This window comes from Apiospora kogelbergensis (assembly GCF_038363985.1).
Source record: "Apiospora kogelbergensis strain CBS 113332 chromosome Unknown utg000001l_segment0_segment0, whole genome shotgun sequence".
Taxonomy (NCBI): domain Eukaryota; kingdom Fungi; phylum Ascomycota; class Sordariomycetes; order Amphisphaeriales; family Apiosporaceae; genus Apiospora; species Apiospora kogelbergensis.
This window is the reverse complement of record NW_027117418.1, coordinates 6,152,800-6,166,092: the sequence shown is the minus strand read 5'-3', so window position 1 is coordinate 6,166,092 and position 13,293 is coordinate 6,152,800. Positions and strand designations below refer to the sequence as shown.

Below are 13,293 nucleotides of genomic sequence, written 5' to 3'. Positions count from 1 at the left end.
GGGGGCTGACCCTATTGGCTGTCGGCACGCCTTCTGGCTATCTTGGGCAGATGCCGGGAGACGGTCGCGCGGCCATCAGCACATAATTGGATAACGGCTACAGCTTTGTTTACATTCAATAGTGCTAGCAAAGCCTCTGTCAACAAAGGGGAGACGTGCATTAGTGAGTCCTCATGAGGATGAGTCCATTCGTCGCATGCAGTCCCGCTTGTTCAACCCTAACCATTACCGACAGGCGGGGGTAGCTAAGTGACGGCAGAAATCTTTGCGATGCCATCAAACATAATGGCATACGGCGGTGGCTGGCTTTTGGCTGAAAACCCCAGTGCTTACATTGTACTTTCAATTTCGCCAGGGCTGAACATGGCATCCGTGCCGAATAAGCATCAAGGCGAAAGAGGCTAACATGTACACGGTCTACGGTAGTGCTCTCCACCTGTTCTTGTTCCTGGTCGTCAAGTATTACTACTGCCCGCCTAGCCACCATGTCTCTTATGAGCATACTATGTATGTGTGTGAGCAAATAGGTATGTATCTATATTGGATTTTTTTTCGGGGAAAGAAACTCCTCTTGATACTTTGTCTAAAACCTGTCTATCTGCCCCTTTGTGTTTTTATCTCTTAGGGCATGTAGATATTGAATATAAACATATATAGTAGTTTAGTAAATAGGCCTAGCTATCCACGTTAATACACATAGCTAGTTGATGCTGACAGGTCTGATACTACAATAAGGCTTTAGTCGCTCATCAATAAGCCAGGCGCTTTGGCGGAGTGGTTAACGCGATGCCCTGCTATGTGGTATACATAGGTTAGGCATTTCCCTCGGGAGCGCAGGTTCGAATCCTGCAGGCGTCGGAGATGTATATTTTTGTTTTTATATCTTTCCTAAACGACATTATGTTTGCATTAACTTAAATCAGGAGGTTCAGGTTGGCGCACTTTTTCTTTCAGGTATTTATGAGGAACATTAGTAACTTGTAGTCTCATATTCTTTTTTTCGCCATTTAAGGACACACAGTTGAGGCCAGGCACGCGCCCTATATATATATATTGCTGGTCGTATGTACGCATGGCTTCACCCTGCTGGCGGTTATTAGGTTATTTGTTCTCGGTCAACACCGAAGGCTAGCCAGCAAGGCATTAATTGCTTTCACCCATCAGACGAGTAGTGTGGTTTCTGGTATTACTCGGGGGAGATCATACAGGAGCAAGCTTCCATGGACGAAGCAGCAGCAAGCACAGTTGCAGTCTACCGGTTCCTGCCCACCTCTTTTGGGGTTTCTGTATTAAGGGTGATGTTCCAATAACTGGCTAATTTCAGTGATGGCGTGACGGGTGTGACGAATCTCCGAGTTACAGCCCGTATGTCCCACCAAAAGCGAGGCAGCCCACGACTGCGGCCCAGAAAGCAGGTGACGATGGGCAACACTTTCCGGAATCTCGAAATGCTTGAAGTGTGGTAGAGTCGACCGAAGGGGCCCGGCTGGCCGGGACGGGAATGCGGAGTCGCTCGCATCGGGTTTCCTTTGGAGCCAAGCGTCCCGATGGGTGTCGGCCATTGTATTACGGCCTGGCCCAGCAGCAGCACACACACAAAGTGCTGCCAGGAGTGCTACTTACGTCACGATGAGCGATGGCAGGCTGTCCGTCCGAGTCCAGGGGAGGGTGCGCTCTTATAGCGGGCCAAGTTGAGCATCGTACGATTGTCAGGCCACCTCGGAAAACGGGCTCCACTCTCACGATCCGGGCCAGCCCTTTGGTCCCTTGGGCAGAACCTTGGGCAGTCCAGAGGGGGTTCGTCTGACAGCAGACAGGCCAAGAAAGCTGCAAGGCTTCCCAAGGGTCTAGGATCGACGTGAACGATTAGTAAAGACAGGTCCCGTCATCGGGCGAGGAATAACCGAGGCCTTGGGCAGGGGCTCCTGTTTCTTCTCTGCGCCCGCCTGGCTCGTGAGTCTCCCACGTTCTAGCAGTTGGGCACACGCGACATCTTCCTTGACCTTCCTCCAATCCAGCCCGAAGACCCCACCCAGCCCAGTGAAGAAGCGCCGACAATGGCGAAGGGCCTATTTTCTCGGTGTTTCATTGTACTGGCCCGGCGAGCTCATGTGATCGCTGCCAGTTCTTTTAAAAACAGCATTCCTCCTTCGTGTCCAACTGGAAATCGTCGTCTTGTAATACTACTCTCTTTTGTCCGTGATTTTTTTTCTTTAGCTTCCATCCTTGCCCATCCCATAGCATCGCTCTATCTACCGTTCTTCCCAGACAAACCAACTCGCGTCTCTCTCTCACACACACACACACACAAACTCTCACACTACACGCCCCGAGTTCCTCTTTATTATTTCCTCCCCCCTCACAACAGCAATCATGGTCTTCCTGACACGTCTGGTCTCCATGACCAACTTTGCTGTGGCTTCGTCAGCCCTGGGTTTCCAAGTATTCGTCTTGTACCCTTGGCACATCACCCTCGACGAGTCGTTTGAGGAACTCAAGAAGGAACACATCAAGGTTCTGGGCGCTGTGTCAGACATTGCGAAGGCGGTAGATCCCGACGAGCGTAAAGGCCTCCAAAAAGGTATCCTGTCGCGCATGAGCAGCATGCCATTCGCCAAGCCATAAAGCACCTCCCCCATGCCTCACTTCACATCTGACTTGACTTGACTATGATCCCCCAAAAAGAACCATATCACCTCAAGACTCTGTGATTTGTGACCTGGGCTGCGAACGCAGGACTTCGGATGCCCTACCTATTATGGCCTACACGGTCAACCCGAGAACGATCTACGGGATGGATTGGACTGGACGTTAAGGGGAGGAGGATTATAGACGACGGTGACGACGACGGAGGAGGAGGGTGCGACTGGGCGACTGCGCATCATGCCAGCTAATATCGACAAAACAATTTCGCGATGCTGGCGCTGCCCATCCCATTGCCATGCTCCCTTCAACCAAGCTTTTGGCCAGTCAGTTCGTCATGGCATTTCGACAAAAGCATAGCTGTCTCAGCAGGATTCATCCCGTAACGGCATGTGGATGGTCTCGAGCGACAGGGAGGACGGTCACCAGCTGACAGCAAGGGGAAGTGACGTCGCCATTGTTATATAATTCTAACTTGGCTCAGGCCCCAGCTACGATCATAGACTTCTTAAGTGGAAAACTGGTTATAATAGACTTTTTCTTATATACGTTTAGAGATGTCCTGCATCCTCTGAATACTGCTACGTGGTATACTCTGTCCTGCCTCCAAGGCTTGTAGTTGTCTGTCCTCTGACTCATCGGATCGTCGTTGCTGCATGACATGATGCGCTGACGTCTGCCGCGTGATCGAATGGGTGGCATGCCCGAATCTGTGGCTAGCTGGCTGCAGACACATGTTCATAGAATCCACTTCGTGCCCATGCCCCCACGCGGTAACCCCTCCTGAGGGAGGAGCTGCCATCCACAGCGGCAAGCCGTCGTCACACATGGCACATGGGCTATCCACTCGCTACCTATTAGTCGTCCCCAATGCTCGGTTCGATCCAACCGATGAATCCGCTCTCTTATGTCGACCCACCATCCTTTTAGTATACACTACTTGTATCGCACTCCATGCCATCGCTCAGTAGTACATGGAGGTAACCAGTCATACGGCTCGGTCGAAAATGTCTATGTCCTCTTTTGATGCGAAAGCCTTCGTGCTGTCAGAGCAGGAATCGACCAAGATTTTCAAACGGGATATCATTCCTGCGGAATTTGGTGGCTTCGTCGACAAGAACGCTGCCGCACCATTGCTACCACTGTCGCCACCACTAAGTGGTGGGTGGAAGAGTGAGCCACCCGTCACGGTCCTCATAGTGGGCCAAACGGGTGCCGGCAAGACCCACGCAGCGCCGGCGATCAAGGGGGTTTTCGAGTCTATTGTTCGGGGCAGAGGTGAACCCAGGGTTGGTCGGGAGGAGACAGAGGATTTGGGTTCGAGAAACGAAAAAGACGACGAAGAACAAGCAGGGCCTGTGATTGCGCATTTCATCGCCGACACTTACAAGACATACCACCCAGCTTATGCCAACCTCTCCGCCGGTGACGCCAATGAGCAGACAGGGCGAGCCTCTGCGGCGACGGGACCTGATGCGCGGCGCTGGCTCGCCATGGCGGTGCGGCACGCCGTGGCGCTCCGGCTCGACGTCTTGCTCGAGTCGGCGTGCCGCCACCCCGAAGACTTTGCGCACCTCGCCCAGGCCTTCCGCGGGGGCGGGTACCGGGTCGAGGTGGGGCTGATGGCCGTGCCAGCGGGGCTTAGCAGACTGGGCATTCTAACCCGCTTCTACCACCGGCGGTCGCTCGAGGAGGCCGGGCCCAAGTCGTCATCGCCGCGGCGAGGGTCATTGTTGACGGCCCGGCTGACGCCCAAGAAGGTGCACGACGATTCATACGAGGGGCTCCTGCGCGCTGCCGAGTTCATCGACGAATCGGATGCTATAGATCAGGTCGTGGTGGTGCGCCGCGGCAACCTGGTTGCGTATGCGAACGAGAGGCAGGAGGACGGCGCGTGGAAACAACAACAACAGCCCGGAGCTCCGGGGGAGCCGCAGATGCCCTGAGGCGAGAAAGACGGCGACCCCTTCTAGAGACAGAGAGGGCCGCTGCAGCGGAGGACTTGTTCCATTTGAGCAGGATGGAGTCGGGGTCCAGTAGCGACCTGGTTGCCCAGATTGCAGGTGTCAAGACGTTACTGGAACTGCAGCTCACCGAGACAGCCATGGCAAATCACGAGGGTTTCCCAGAGGTAAGACCGCTAATTCTGCCCAGTAAGACCGGGCTACTACCAGACGAAGACGGCATTTGTGTCGACTTGAAACTCGGAACGTGCGTATACCAGCGTTGACCATTGCGGACTCATACTGGGGGTTGATCAATGAGACTGAGTGGGAAAACGAAACAGTTGGAGTTATTGGGGTATCATCCGACTTCATATACCGTACCCTAGAAAAGCACATATCGCTGCATGTTTGCCCCATTCCCGTCCCATCTTGAGATTTGCCTCTCTCGCACACACACCCGCTCGACTCTGCTGTCTGCGCCAGCCCAATATGAACTATACACCTTTGAGGAAACTTGAACCGCCGACCTCCTGGTCAAACGCGCTGCACTCCTTCAACCCGCACAACTCAAACACATCCCTTACGCTACCGTCGACCTTCTGGGTGCCGTCGTCGGCCGTCACGTAACGCTCCTTAATCTCGCCCGTCTCCTTGAGCTCACGTGCGAACTCGCGCATGCCCAGGTAGACGGCCGACATGCCGCACATGGGCCAGATGACGATCTTGAAGCCCAACTCCTTGGCCTCGCGGGAGTTGATGAGCGGCGTGACGCCGCCGCCCACCATGTTCAGGAAGCAGGGGGTCGGCGCCAGCTCCTGGCAGACGCGCGCCATCTGCTCGCGGCTGCCCATGCCCTCGAGGAACGCGACGTCGGCGCCGGCCTCGACGGCCCCTTTGAGCCGGCGCACCGCCTCGTCGTACCCCAGCGACTGCAGCGCGTCGGTGCGCGCGATGATGACGATGTCCGAGCCCATGCGCGTGCGGGCGTGCGCCGCGGCCCGGATACGGGCCCAGTACGTCTGGTCGTCGACGAGCTCCTTGCCCAGCAGGTGGCCGCATCGCTTCGTCGTGATTTGGTCCTCGATGTGGAATCCTGCGACGCCTTGCAAAATATACTTCTCCGTCGTGCGGGCGACCATCAGGGGCCCGCCGAAGCCTGTGTCGGCGTCGGCGATGACGGGGACGTCCCGGTCCAGCCCCGCAATCATGCCCGCGTTGGTCGCCATGTCGTCGACCGTTGTGAGGCCCAGGTCGGGCTGGCCTAACCGTGAGACGGCGGTGCCGGCACCGGTCTGTGTTGATTTGCTGTGTCAGTTGTGACATGCAAGGGTGAGAAAACTACCTTCTCTTACCATGTAGAGGGCATCGAATCCGACGTGCAGGGCCATCCGCGCCGTCATGCCATCGTGCACTCCTGGGCAGACGACGATTTTCCCCCGGTCAGCGAGGTATTGCCGCAACTTCGCAGCGCCCCTTTGCTGTGCAGCCATATTTGTTGTGTGGACTCGAGGACTCAAGCTGAGAATGCGTTGGCTTTTGACAATTAGGGCCTTTCACCATATGGACTTGTTAGAAAACAACCCCACCTATGCGAAATGAGAGAACAGGACGATGTTTCTTCCCACGGATCTGGGTTGAAAACAATAGATAAGACTACGATTGAACATTGCCGCTCCGTTCTCGGCAAGCGATCTGGGTTCGATATAGCTTCAATGAGGGGCGATGCGGCCGCAAGAAGGCGGAGATGCCCCAGTGCCACGCGATTTGTGGAGAGTACTCTGGTCCTTCTAGGGAGTTCGCTCGGATTGCTCGGGAGTTGGGATCCTCAGTACAATACTCAGTATGCCAGTAGCTCTACTTGAGATCCGGCCTGGCGGGTTTCTGATATACACTATTTCCGAGCAAAAATGCCGTAATGTGCACACTAGCCTGTCGGGAATAACACCTGCTGCATCTCCTTGGCCGCCATGGCTGCGGGGACGTTCGGGCATGGCCTGCCGATGGATGGCTCGCTATGCGGGGAATCGAAGCCTCAGAGCTTGACTACCGGAGCCCTCGGTTCCGGATCAACAATTCCGAAGATGGTGAGTGGTCTTTCGTCCGTATTGGGAAATACCAAACTACGTGTCTATGGAGCTCGTCGGCTTTGCCGAGTTGACATCACCAGCTAAAGGCTGGCTAGGAGCTGGGATGGCGCCTTCGACACTGGATCCCAAATGCCCTGTAGAGCTAATACATATATCTGAATTCCGGATTCAGGTCGCCGAGCTCGCCCTTCTCGTATCTAGAAAGACCGACATTCCTGGCCGCCTTCGCTCTTCGTTTGTTCTCGAACATAAGGGCCACAAGATAGGCAGCACAAGACACGGCGCTTAGTGCGGCGAAAGCAACACCAATCGAGTATCCCTTTTTGAAGTACGGCGGGTCGTCGAACGCGTACGTCGCTATGATGCCGCCGATGTTGCCAAATCCGATTTGCCAGGCGGTGCCGATTGATCGCCGGTGGTGACCAGCCAAATTCCTTGAGTACGCAGATCAGCAAGCTGCAGAAAGGCGTTCAAACGTGGAAGCTACTTACATGTTGAACCAGCAAACGGTGATGGGCATGGAACCGTAAATGCCCATGACGACCAGAAACAAAGCGCCATACTGCAGGTCCAAATTATCATGCACATTGAGCAGAATCCCAAAGCCGGCAAAGGATATGAGCATCGGCACCAGCGTAAATAGATAGCGGTGTCTGAAGCGGTCTGAAATGGCGGCAATCACCAAAGAGAAGACAAACGATGCTGCCCACGGTGGTACTGATCGCAGCTGTGTCTGGATGGCGTTGTATTTGTAGCTGCAAACAGTTAGCGACTACAGACGCTGGCCCCGAGAGTCACATACGTGGCAATGATGGTGGGTGCAAAGAAAGCATAACCGTATGCCTGCGTGAGGAGTCAGCTGGTCGTCCCAAATAACCTTGTCTTGACAAGAGCCTACCGGGACAATTAAGCCAAAATACATGAGGCCGCCAAGTATAACTCGGTAGTCCGTCAAGACGGACCCGACGTCGCGCAGCGTGATCGTTCTTTCCGCAGCGTTATGTCCCTGGTCGGCGCGCAAGCGAGCCTTGACATATTCGCGCTCGTCTTCTCGGAGCCACATGGCTTGCTCGGGGCTTAATGAACACGTCAATGTTGGGGTCAACGGCACGAGGTGACAGGAACAACCCACAAGGAAGGGAAGGTGAATAAGAAGATCAACCCGACTGCGGCAGTGAGGGTGCCTTCAAGGATAAAAATCCATCGCCAACCGTGATAGCCGCGCATACCGTCCACTGCACCCGACAACGTCAGTGAGAACTGCCCGTGGAACCCACGATACGCCTGAGATACTACTGACTTTTACCGATGGCAGATGCGAGCAGACCGCCGAAGGCTCCTGCTAGACTGGTCGACGAGAAGAATAGACTGTATCGTTTCTGCGACTCGTCACGCTTATACCACATGCTCAGGAGATAGAAACACCCAGGAAACATGCCCGTTTCAAAAAGACCGAGGAAGAATCTAGGCACAATTAGCTTCGCATCCCACCCCCAGCGATGGTTTTGCGCATACCTCGTCGCGAGAAGACCAGCATAATTCTGTACCAGTCCCTGGAATATTGACATCACCCCAAACCCTATAACACAGCCGGACAGCGTTCACAGTGGGTTAGCCAGAAACTCGTCGATGCGGGACAAAGGGATGACTTATCAAATCCTGGGTGTGAACTTCTTCAGCAAAATATTACTGGGTATCTCAAAGAAAACGTATGGCACGAAGAACATGGTTAAGCTGCATTGAGTGTCAGAAAGCGGATGGCACCCGGCATGAAGCAATTTGGGGTGTCATCCGTCTACCTACGCTGTGCTATATTGAACCGGTGAGAGGCCCAGGTCTTCGCTCAGGTGGAAAGAGCGGGCGTTGGCAATGTTGACACGATCCAAGAATGCCAACAGGTAAAGAATGATCAAAAAAGGCATGAGGTGGAAGTCAATGCGAGTTACGATCTTCCTTGGTGTAGTGTGCGAAGGGCACGCCACGGCCATTTCGTTGCCGTCATATGGAAGGGCGTCGTCACTACCAGGATGATATGTATTGTGAGTAGGCGCTTCAATGGGTTGCTCGGCTTTCTCTTCCACCCCGGTGGCTGATATTGTGGATGTGAGCTTTCATTCTCCATACTCAGGGAAGATAGACATACCCGCGGCTTTTCCGAACATGGTGAGATATGGCGACCGAGTCGGCACAGCGATCGATGCAGGGCGTTTCAGCGAGCGATAGTATCGGCAATCTTCACCATCAGATGAGAGGGGGAGAGAGCAAGCAGCAGAAGATAACTTCCTACAAGTTGCATTTGTAACCACGGCAAGCAATACTATATAAATCCTGGCTACCGATGGCCTACCTCGGCGGAGTGTCCGGACCGGAGCGGCTGGAACATATTCTGATGGCGGGTAGCCCCCGCCCCCGCTAGCTTCGCTCACCTATCGAATGTGTCTTGACACCAAGGAGAGACATAACGCCAAAAAAAGAAACCATGGTTGTTGGCCACGGTCCTCACAACAGCCTCCGCTCGTGGAAAGCCGATGCCGCAGCCAGCAGCTCCCAGGGAGGGACCTGTGGGGTTTAGTCCATGCTCCCAGCCCTTCTCCATGTTTTGCTCGCTTGGCGCTTGGCGCTTGGTTTGCAGGCACTTGGCACCTCCAAAATAGAAGATGCTGGTTGCTGGTGTAGCATGTAGTCCTTCCAGATGCAGCATCTGCACGTTGGTATCTTTGTGAAGCGTTCGATTCCCGATTGCTTGGTACAGCAAGACAAACTCACGATTGGCTGCAGTAACCAAGGTTGGAAGTGCAGATTGGGCGTCTTCTTCCCGCCGATTGCATATCTGGGCTGCGCTATTGTATGTGTATATGTACGCAGTAAGCTTAACTTGTCTGATCTGATACAGACATAGTCCTGACCTTTCCTTTGGCCATCCTGCCTGGTGCCTGGGAAGCCCGGATGCTCGGATGGTCAGAGTTTACGCTGGTTCTTGTGGCGTAGAATCCACGGATAGAATCTGCCAAGCCATCCACGATCACCACATACATTCTTGTCTGCTAAAGCTGCAGCAGTGCCTACGCCCACAGAGAATCGAATCCGCGGTGCACTTCTACTCCTACTCGGTGAAGCACGAAGTCATATCTTGTCATGTTCACAGCATATGACTCGGCAGGCTTGGTTGCGGGCGCGTGGTTGAATTTGCAGATTTGGCAATTGTCATGAGTGGTGAAAAGATCAAATACTACCTCCACCAGACTCATCGTCATCACTCTCATAATCGCTCTCAGGCCAGGCCAGGCAGGTACTGCCCAGGCCAGACTCTCGAGCCAGCAAACGGCCGAGTATGGTTGCTATCAGCCACACACACTCTCTCTCTCTCCACCACACATTCTTTCATCCAATTGACTGACGCTGTGGACGGTGACGTATGTAGTGGTGTCCTAGATGTACAACGTAACATTGGGCGAGCAGTGAGCAGCAGCTTGCAGGTGCAAGAGACTTACTCACATACAGTGAAGCCAATACTGGCCAAGCTAGCCAAGGCCTGAAGGCCTCCAGATTAGCCTCACAATCTATCTCTGCTGATCCTTGTACAGCCAGCCTTCCAGCCCACCTCCCACCGACTAGCCCGAAGCTACACACACACGCCCGGTGCTACTGATATGGAGTGCTGACTGCTTTTCATCCCGGTCGCTTTAGCCCAGCCTCCACATGCACGGATTTCTGTTTTCTACTTGGTACTCGATCTGGTCCAGCACTGCGCTTCGGGCTTCTGCTGGGCTGTGTTTTGCGGGAGAATGCGGGCGTGCAGGCGCCACTCGGCCTTTCCCACCAACGGCTGCGTTCCTCGGTGGGCGACGCCGTTGCCATCATTGGACCATGGCAATGGCCAGAATGGGCCCTTGGCCCTTCACCTCCACTAAGGCCCCCCGGGCGGATGGCGGTATGTACTGCTAGCACGTCATTCTCATCCTCCCTCTGTCTCTTCTGTCACCTTAAACCTTGTACGAAGGAATCTCCGACATCTTCGCCCTTCCTTGCGTGGTAGTTTGTACTTTATTCCCTGGCCTGCCAAGCCGTGGCAGCTGGCTTGTGCAAACATGAGATTGCAGGAAACATGGCCAATACTAAATGTCCCATTCGCCCAGAAATCGGGCGCACTCCTCTCTGACCTACTACCTCTTGGCCGGATACCTTGATCAACTACTTGTGGTGTAGTATTCAACGTTCGAATGCACAACCTTGTGCTCTGCTAATAGCTAGGCTCTGATTGCGTTGCTTCACATATTCCCAATTGCCATCTCTTACCCTTCCCAGACGCCTTCACACATCCAATTCGCCATCATGTCCGATTCCGCCTCGGGGTTGCCCTCCAAGGAGGCATTCAACGAGCGCAGAGTTGACGGTTACGACGCCGAGGCCACGGCCACGAGCCGGCAAACGAAACCCACGGGATGGTCGGCCTGGTTCGGCGGTCCCACGGTCAAGATCGGGCCTCGCATTGCGCCCGTGGTCGCGCCTCTTAACGCGAACGTGAATACCTCGGACAGCGAGATCGACAGCAAAGATATTCTCATGAAGCAGATCGAAAGCGAAGAAAATTCCGCCATTCAATATCGTACTTGCAGTTGGCAAAAGGTGTGTCCAGTCGAAGCTTTTTGTGGTTGATGCCGAGACGGCAGCCAAGGCATGGCACAACGCTAACATGGTCGTGGATGGGACGCAGACTGCCGCCTTGCTGTTCTCCGAATACATTTGTCTGGTGAGTACCAATGACCCCCCCCATGTCCCATTTGACTCGCAAAGAGCATGGCAGTCCTTACGGGACCCTGGGAGGCCCTTGTGGCGGAACCCAAACGAAGCGCATCCGAGTGCCAAATGGCTGACCCTGGTTTCTAGGCCATCATGAGTTTTCCCTGGTCGTACAGTATCCTCGGGCTTGTACCCGGGTAAGCTTTCTTGGCTTTTGGCCATCTCTTGGCGGGAGGCTTAACTAACAACATGATTAGTCTCATCTTGACTGTCGTCCAGGCATTGATCGTACTGTACACGTAAGTCCCCCTCCAGAGTGAGCACGACATCGAAACTGACCGGTATAGCTCGCTTGTTCTATGGGAGTTCTGCTTGAGGCACCCTGAGGTGCGCGATGTTTGTGACATTGGACAAATGTTGTTCTGGGGGAAGAAGTGGGCATGGTGGGCCACTGCCGTCATGTTCATTCTGAACAATACCTTCATTCAGGTAGGTTGTCGTCCGGCCTGCCCAAGCACCCGTTTTACTAACAGCATCGAAGGGGTTACACATTCTCATCGGGGCCAAGTACCTGAACACCATGGTGGGCGCTGAGACAGACAGTGTCCATTGCCAAACCGTTGCTTTCGGCATCATCGTCGCCCTCATCTCCTGGTTGTGCTCGCTTCCGCGAACCTTCGAGATGCTCTCAAAGCTCGGTACAGCATCCGCCTTCTTCACATTCATCTCCGTCATCCTCGCTACTGTATTCGCTGCAATCCAGGCACACCCAGCCAATTACCACGAGTCACCGGGCACAAGCCCTGCCACCGGGGCAGCTCTTCCATTTGGCAACCCAATTGTCACTGCGATCCCCATCGCAGGGACTACATTCGTCTCGGGGCTTAACGCCTTCCTGAATATTAGCTACACCTTCATCGGCCAGATCACGCTACCTAGCTTCATTGCCGAGATGAAAGAGCCAAGGGATTTCCCCAAGGCTCTTTGGGCATGCACCATTGCGGAAATCCTCGTCTTCAGTATTGTAGGAGGCGTTACCTACGCCTATGTCGGCAACCAATACATGACGTCCCCAGCGTTCGGGTCTCTCGAAAACTTGTACAAGAAGGTGTCATTCTCATTCATGATTCCTACATTGATCTTCCTGGGTGTGCTCTACGCCTCGGTCTCGGCTCGTTTCATTTTCTTCCGTCTATTCCAGGGCTCGCGCCATAAGAACGACCACACTCTTATCGGCTGGGCCTCATGGTCGGGTATTCTCTGTAAGTATCCTCAAGTTTGTCTACCTGAGGCGCGATTCACTAACTTCAAGATAAGTGGCCACCTGGATCCTTGCGTTCATCATCGCAAATGTCATCCCTTTCTTCTCGTCACTGTTGTCACTCATGTCTTCACTCTTCGATTCGTTCTTCGGCTTCATCTTCTGGGGAGTCGCTTACTTCCGCATGCGGAAGGCCGATGGCTCGGTAGCTCTACTCAAGGACAGGTCATTCCGTGGCTGGTTTGAAGGAATCCTCAACGTCGTGAGTATATTGCAAGGCGCCACAGAAGCAACCCGACAGAGATTCATCCCGATGCCTCTCTGGCGCCGTGTATCCCCATCGCTTGTTTGAAACCCAGCAATTCACTAACACATTCCAGATTATTGTTCTTACTGGTCTTTTCTTCCTTACAGCTGGAACATATGCCAGTGTTGAGGGCATCATCGAAGAATTCGAGGCAGGCACTGTCGGGACCGTCTTCCAGTGTGCAAGCAACGGGATCTGATTTATGCAATATTTCTGCTACGCGGCTTTACTTTTCTTCGTCTTTTTCTTTTTTCATTCATGACTTGTGGTTCAGCTTGACGAAAAGGCTCAAGATACATACGCAGAAAA

At 53.8% G+C, this 13,293-nt stretch overlaps 5 protein-coding genes across 5 annotated transcripts; 3 read left to right on the top strand and 2 right to left on the bottom strand.

Annotated features, from left to right (window-relative positions):
* Positions 1-2,373: 2,373 nt before the first annotated feature.
* On the top strand, positions 2,374-2,625 carry PG998_001978 (uncharacterized protein; the record flags this gene model as incomplete). The annotated part of the gene is made up of 1 exon (XM_066868796.1): positions 2,374-2,625. One exon carries the CDS (start codon positions 2,374-2,376, stop codon positions 2,623-2,625), a length of 252 nt encoding a protein of 83 aa, XP_066737211.1.
* A 1,025-nt stretch (positions 2,626-3,650) lies between these two features.
* On the top strand, positions 3,651-4,589 carry PG998_001977 (zeta toxin family protein; the record flags this gene model as incomplete). Its single annotated transcript, XM_066868795.1, has 1 exon — positions 3,651-4,589. The coding sequence occupies one exon, from the start codon at positions 3,651-3,653 to the stop codon at positions 4,587-4,589; it is 939 nt and encodes a 312-aa protein (XP_066737210.1).
* Positions 4,590-5,083: 494 nt separating this feature from the next.
* PG998_001976 (carboxyphosphonoenolpyruvate mutase) lies at positions 5,084-6,079 on the bottom strand (the record flags this gene model as incomplete). The annotated part of the gene is made up of 2 exons (XM_066868794.1): positions 5,084-5,881; positions 5,942-6,079. 2 exons carry the CDS (start codon positions 6,077-6,079, stop codon positions 5,084-5,086), a joined length of 936 nt encoding a protein of 311 aa, XP_066737209.1.
* A 739-nt stretch (positions 6,080-6,818) lies between these two features.
* Positions 6,819-8,838, bottom strand: PG998_001975 (uncharacterized protein; the record flags this gene model as incomplete). The annotated part of the gene is made up of 10 exons (XM_066868793.1): positions 6,819-7,110; positions 7,168-7,431; positions 7,479-7,519; positions 7,575-7,752; positions 7,809-7,911; positions 7,977-8,140; positions 8,192-8,255; positions 8,367-8,410; positions 8,480-8,765; positions 8,820-8,838. The coding sequence occupies 10 exons, from the start codon at positions 8,836-8,838 to the stop codon at positions 6,819-6,821; spliced, it is 1,455 nt and encodes a 484-aa protein (XP_066737208.1).
* A 2,170-nt stretch (positions 8,839-11,008) lies between these two features.
* Positions 11,009-13,183, top strand: PG998_001974 (Transmembrane amino acid transporter; the record flags this gene model as incomplete). The annotated part of the gene is made up of 8 exons (XM_066868792.1): positions 11,009-11,302; positions 11,391-11,426; positions 11,564-11,613; positions 11,674-11,715; positions 11,764-11,905; positions 11,958-12,678; positions 12,734-12,939; positions 13,058-13,183. 8 exons carry the CDS (start codon positions 11,009-11,011, stop codon positions 13,181-13,183), a joined length of 1,617 nt encoding a protein of 538 aa, XP_066737207.1.
* Positions 13,184-13,293: the final 110 nt, after the last annotated feature.